The sequence below is a fragment of the Limulus polyphemus genome, unplaced genomic scaffold (genome assembly GCF_000517525.1).
Source record: "Limulus polyphemus unplaced genomic scaffold, Limulus_polyphemus-2.1.2 Scaffold2509, whole genome shotgun sequence".
NCBI lineage: Eukaryota > Metazoa > Arthropoda > Merostomata > Xiphosura > Limulidae > Limulus > Limulus polyphemus.
The window spans coordinates 148,909-155,339 of NW_013668119.1; the positions used below are offsets into that span (position 1 = coordinate 148,909).

Genomic DNA, 6,431 nt, shown 5'->3' on the forward strand with positions numbered 1-6,431 from the left:
CTTTGTTATTCAGATTTTTAGAAGAAAAGAAGAGTAAAAGAGGAACTTATTGAAGTTTACAAAATTAGCCAGAAGATTGATAAGACAAAGGACTCTGACTTCTCTGTGCTATGTTCTGAAGATAATATGGCGAGGGAATACAAGTTTAACATTTGAAAAGGACAAGAGACTCCAGTTAAAATGGCTTAATTTTTCAACAAGGAGATTGGCTTCTGGAATGAGTTACCGTCAAAAGTAGTTAAAGCTGATATCTGATGAGACATGAAAAGGAAAATCGATAACTTTCTGAAAAATAAAGGATGGGCTTACCTTTTACTTTATCTCGATGGCAGATGTGTAAGGACAGCCTTAAAGGACCATTTTATTCATATTTTATTGCTACTATGGGAGTTTTTCTAAAGTGCTGCCATCCATTGAATATGTTTTGTAACTTACTTTTCTTTACAAACGAAGTGGAAATCCAGTAGGTTAAATAATGGCTTAACTTAGATGAAATTATTATTTTCTATTTATATTTTGTTCAACTGATTTCTAAATATCCATATCAAACAAGGTTCTAATGTTTAACAGGGAGATCAACTAATTTTTTTAATGTTCAGTAGTAAAATAAAAATATTTGCTAGTTTATAAAATTTTAATTATGAGTTTACTTTATATGAATAAAAACAGTTCTTACATTAGATTTATTTATTTAAACAGCCGAAATATATTAAGTATTAAATATATTGTATTTAAATATATATATTATATAGAAACAAATTATTAAATAATTCCATATACGAAAGAAGTCCCAGCGCCACTCTTTAGTCAGAGATAGGGATGTGACTATAATTTTTGGAAATATGATTTGGAAGTTGTAGGTGATATTAAAGCTACTATGTTTAAATTGTAACTTGAAAGCGAGTAAGTAATTGAAGCAATAATGCGTTATTAAATTAAGCCTAGTAGTAGTAGTAATACTAATAGTATTGGTAAGTACTGGGACAGCGAAACATGCCGAACGCGTGAGGGAAACGCTTTGAACATTTTTTGACTAAGTTATGATGATTTCAGCGTAAGCATTACAGTCTGGATCCAAAATTTATCATTGTTCATAATATTGTTGTTACTGTTAGTAATTATATTTGCAAAACTTTTGCATTAATAAAAATACTATTATTTACCGTATTTCAATATTAATGCTTAAGCCTAACTTAAGAGTTGGAGAAAGTTAAAACTAAGAGTAACTAAGCCTAACTAGGTGTACTAAGTTTGCACCTTTTATTTACAAAAATTTAGCATACGGACAAAAAATGACGGTTTGTATTTTAGAGTTAAAAGCTGTTTCTGCACGCCCAGCCTTGAGAAAAGTAAAGGCTTAAACCAACCTTTTCAGGAAATTATTGATAACAGTCTTGAACTTGAAGCTGAAACTTTTAAAGACGAAATTATTTCTTGTTTGTATATTAATTATGTTAGGTTATTTACATTTCTCGAGGCAAGAGAGGATTTGAATGGGTTAATTAGACCATTGTTATTTTGTTTCTTGTTATAATAAAAACTGATTTTAAATTTCAAAAGCAAGAATGCTGGTTTGGAAACCTGATATCTCAAAATATGCAAGTGAAGAAATAAATAAACAATTAAGGCTAAAGTTTATACTAGTGCTCTGACAGTGATGCTTTACCAAGTTATCAGGAATATCAAGTAGACACTACCAAGATCATTGGATAAGCACTTGAATTATTTTTCTTGTTTCAAATTGAATACTTCAATTCTAATGCTTATTTCAAAATGAGTGTTTGTTCTTTCTCATATAAGAATATAATTTTTCAGGGAATCTATTGGTTCAACATGATTCTTTCAGGACTTTTAAAGTTTTGCCGTGGACTTCCTCAGCAGTGTTTTACAAAACCTTGTGTATTGAATGTTGAAAGAACTGCCAAGATGAGCACTCAAAAAGGTATACCCCTTCTTTGGGAGACACTCTCGATAGTTTATTCTACTTATATATATACAATTTAGGTCAAAATATGTTATTTAGCTTGATACTTTCTTTAACCAATGTCAAATTGGAATCTGAAATATAGAATAGATATCTTCATTAGAAATATTTGGTGCTTTTTTTTTTGTCAAAACAAAATTGTACAGGTCTGTTGTAAACTTTTATAGAGATTTTTCATTGGGCTAGTTGTTTTATAAACAAAGAAAATATAAGTAGGTGTGTGATTTGTGGTATTGTCTGTTGTTTCAGAAAATAAAATTAGATTAGGGAGCTCTTACCTGAAAATTAAATATTTTAGATTAGTCAAACATCAGACATTTTTCAGGGTATATGCGTGTCTGTAGTATGTAGTGACTTATGTTGATTTAAGAGAAAAAACTACTACTTATTTAAATGAAACTTCATATGTTTTGTTTTGGAAAATTAAGTAGCCTCCTTTCATTTGTTGGGTTTATTTGGTGAAATTTTGAAAACATTTCAATTTGCAATGGGAAGTCTTCATCAGAATCTGATGAAATATATGTCAAAACAAAAAACTGGTGAAGTCTTAAATCGTCCACCATGCAAAATATCACCTCATGGTCAGCTGCTTTAGTTTCATTCATGCTTTTTAAGCAGCCTAAGGTACAAATGTACATGTAGAAATGTTTTAAAACAGGTATGTTTATTCATCATGTTGTACCATGTATTAGTCAATGAGAAATAAAAACATACACTAAGGCCATATTAATTTTTCTACATTTTGGTGATTTAAGTTCTCATATTTGCTATTTGAATTTTAATGGAATCTCTATTGAAACAAATGTAGAAAAAATTAATATTTGTTGTAGAAAAAGTTCTGTCTCCAAATATTCATATATTAGAATTATAAATGTAAGAAAATCAAGTGTAAGCTTGCATCTTTTTCGTTTATAAAATCTGTATTGTGATTGTTTCCATGTTTTATTTTCATGTTGCAAATTAAACAATTTTGCTCAAGTTACAGACATAAAATTATTTGGATTTTTTTCTTGATTCTTTCCAGTTCATAAAATCTTTGGTCAATATAATGAAAGCTCTCTTGCAAAAGATAGGTTGCTGTTTTCAAAATTTATACCAAACATTCAGCCATCAGAGACCAGTACCAGCATAACTGCTTTGGTTATCGACAGTGCTTTAACTCGGTGTAGTGTTTCTGCCCTTGAGTCCAAAATAACCTGTTTAATTTTGCCTGAGTACAGAAATCACAGAAATGAGAACTTTTCTTTGCCATCTATAACAAACCAGAACTTAATTTTTCACTATGATCTCCCACTTCAGAAGATTATACCAAAAGAGGCTCCAACTGATAAGATGTCGAACATGATAGAACCACCATTGTCACATCAACAGGTTGTAAAACAAGCTGCTGTCCTGATTCAAATACGAAAAAAGAAAATGAAAAAACACAAATTGAAAAAACTTCGCAAACGTATGCGCTTTGTTTGGGCAAGAGTTCGACAGAAGAGAGAAAAACGTAAAGAGAAACACTTCCAAGCAGAATTACTGAGTCAAGTTAAGGAAGCTGAATCATTCAATGCTAAAGAATATGTTCATAACGTTATTCACCGAATCCGAAATAAGCCAAAACCTGAAACCCACGAAGAAAAGAAGGAGAGAATAAGAGAGTTAATAAGACAGAATCGTGGTGAGATTAACTATGTCAAACCAAAATTTGATTAGTTTATTAACATTAGTTATTAATGTTTCAGTGCATATTTTCAAACTTTGTGTATTTTTGTCTAGTAGCTAAGACATCTAGGTATGGAAAAGTTTGTTAAATAAGTTTCAAATTCTCAAACGTTGTATATAAATGATGATGCATTCGTAGCAAAATATTTTGTGTGTCAGTAAAGTTAAGTTTGTAGTTTTGAGACTATTTCAAGAAGAAAGTAAAACACCGTTTGTACTTATTTGATTCTGAAATTCCTCCTGCACTTAAGAATGTTTTTAAAGTACTTGATCACATGGACTTTTAACAGATAGGTACAGGAGACAAGTTTTAGTTAAACATTGTATTTGCAGACACAAAACTTTTCGTGAAGTAAATTGTTTCAAGTGATTTCACAGTTTTTAATTTTAAAGTTTTATCTAATATTATATGTTAGTCTTACTGTGATCCCCTGGTGGTTCATTGATGAGGTTTAGGGTTTATAGTGCTAAAAATCGATTTAAATTTTGTAGCAGGCACAGATCATAATTGCATTGTTGTGTAGCTTTGTGCTAGAACTAAAAAAAAAGATGTACAGAAAGTCACAAATGTAGTTTGAAGTATGAAATTAGCTGAAAATATAACTTGTCTAGAAGCCACAGTATACAAATCAGTACATTTATTGCTTTAGAAAACTGAATTTTGTCTTTAAATCAGTTTTGGGAATAAAGAATTTATATTCAAAGATGTGATTGGGAACAATCAAGAGTAAACATTATGTTGAGGTACAAAAATTGTAATACTTTTGGTGTTCCAAGGAATATATTGGATCCAATAAAGGAATATACCAACACACATTGGTAAAGTCTGAGAAATGGACATCTAGATAAGCTCATCATGTGCATACCGAATGTCACTTATGATTTTGATCAATATGTTTAACATAAGAAGAGCTGAGGATGAAGAACAGGTTCATGAGAATCTAGTGATTGAAAATCTAAAGCCAGCTTTACATAAACATTGAGTTTACTCTCTTCTTCCCAAATTGTGAGATGTTTAACTTATTGCATATCAGTTGACTGACTCAAACGTGTGCATATTTTTATTGAAAACCGATAAAAAAATTTGAACAACCAGAACTGGTTGCTGATTTAACTTAGAACATGTTGTTCTTTCAATACATGGAAGAGGAATTTTGAACGAGACAGTCTTCGTACAAGATGGTGTTTCAGCCCACCTTACACAAGCTGTCAAGATATTGAGTATTTGGTATTTTCGAGCTGAATGGTAGGAATTATGTGTAGTATGCTGAAAGTCTATAAACTGAGTTGACCTGTGAGTACAATTGTTGGTTCTTATAATCAGTTTTTCGGGGTTTCTAGTACGATTTCTTTGAAAATATACAATTGGTGAATACACAGTTTAAGACAGTTTTGAGTTTACTCAATCAGTACAGAATTTCATCCTGATGTTTGTACAGCTAGTTTTGATGTTAATTCATTGAAAGAAACTATTGATCTATGGGCTGCATAAGTAGCTTGAACACTTGTACACTGTTGTAAGTTGTTGTAGGCCTATATTACAAGTTTCATTCAGAACTCTAACAATACTTTCCATATTTAATAGCAGATGACATGCCATGCCGAAACTTCTGAACCAATGTAGGAGGAGATGTGAATGGTTTAATCATCGCATCTAATAACTCATTTTCTACGTGTTTTATTCTTTTATTGATATTCTTTTCTAATTCAATCATATTTTTTACTGCACTTTTGACTCTGTTAATTACAGCCTTTCCATTCTCTTTCAATTTTACTGTTGTAATCTTTATGCACATCTCCAATAGTTTCATTGACCTTGTTTTCAATCAGATTTATTTTGGATTTTAATTCTCTAAAGAGTCTCTTTCTTTTAACTTTTCTCTTATATTTCTATTATTAACTTCTTGGTCTTCTTTTATTTTCCTATCTCTTACTTGGTCTTATTTAAGTTTTGTCTCGTTCCTTCTGATCTTGTCACAGTAATTTCATCTTCTGAAGTAATGGTTCTCTCTCACTCTGATTTCATGGTTGACATTTTCAAAAATTTAAGTTTATATTATATTTAAAGTTCCATTATGTGTTCACCAGATTATTATCCCACTTCTGACACCAAAAGTAGCATTGTTCTTTCGTGTGCAGGTTCTTTTAAAATTATTTGGTGAAAATAATTCAACTTTCAGTCCCGTAACGAGAACAAATTACTTAATTTCTTCCTTTAATTTTTCTACAAGTTTAAACTTGCACACAGTCGTAATTTGTAGGTCTACGTTACAAAATACATTAACGTAAAACAAATCAACTTATTTGTACAACGTACAAATACTTCACGATAACACACTGGCTGATACAACTTTTTATCTTGAAGAAAACACTAACTTGATGCTTTACGGAACATCGTGTTTATATTCTCCACTTGTTCTAGATATTTCTAGGCTTTTCTTAATCATAACGACATGCGCCCTCTATTTAACCGATGAATGACAGTTACTCATAACCACCTTTTCAATTTCCAAACAAATACTGTAACGTTCCTTATTGTGATGATGAAATTTTAAAAGACGAATGCGGTTATAAAATTTTGTTTTGATATCAAATTCTGCGAATATCTATTTAATAATGGCTGGAGACGGCTTGAATGGGGTAATGAAGAAAAACTTATATAAGTTAACTATACAGACACTATATTAAGTTTTACTTTCTATTACCTACTACTAGACCGTCTCCACGCCACTATTAG

The 6,431-nt window shown here is 30.7% G+C and overlaps 1 protein-coding gene across 1 annotated transcript; it reads left to right on the forward strand.

The window, feature by feature from the left end:
• Positions 1–444: 444 nt before the first annotated feature.
• Positions 445–4,508, forward strand: LOC106467155. Its single transcript, XM_022395286.1, has 3 exons — positions 445–463; positions 1,816–1,942; positions 3,009–4,508. Exons 2-3 carry the CDS (start codon positions 1,834–1,836, stop codon positions 3,683–3,685), a joined length of 786 nt encoding a protein of 261 aa, XP_022250994.1. The 5' UTR covers positions 445–463; positions 1,816–1,833; the 3' UTR covers positions 3,686–4,508.
• Positions 4,509–6,431: the final 1,923 nt, after the last annotated feature.

What these genes read in the sequence shown, in the direction of transcription:
- LOC106467155 (XM_022395286.1), top strand. Translation starts at nt 1,834, where the DNA reads ATGATTCTTTCAGGACTTTTAAAGTTTTGCCGTGGACTTCCTCAGCAG. An exon ending in CAAGATGAGCACTCAAAAAG is followed by an intron (nt 1,943 to 3,008) that starts GTATACCCCTTC and finishes GATTCTTTCCAG; the next exon opens with TTCATAAAATCTTTGGTCAA.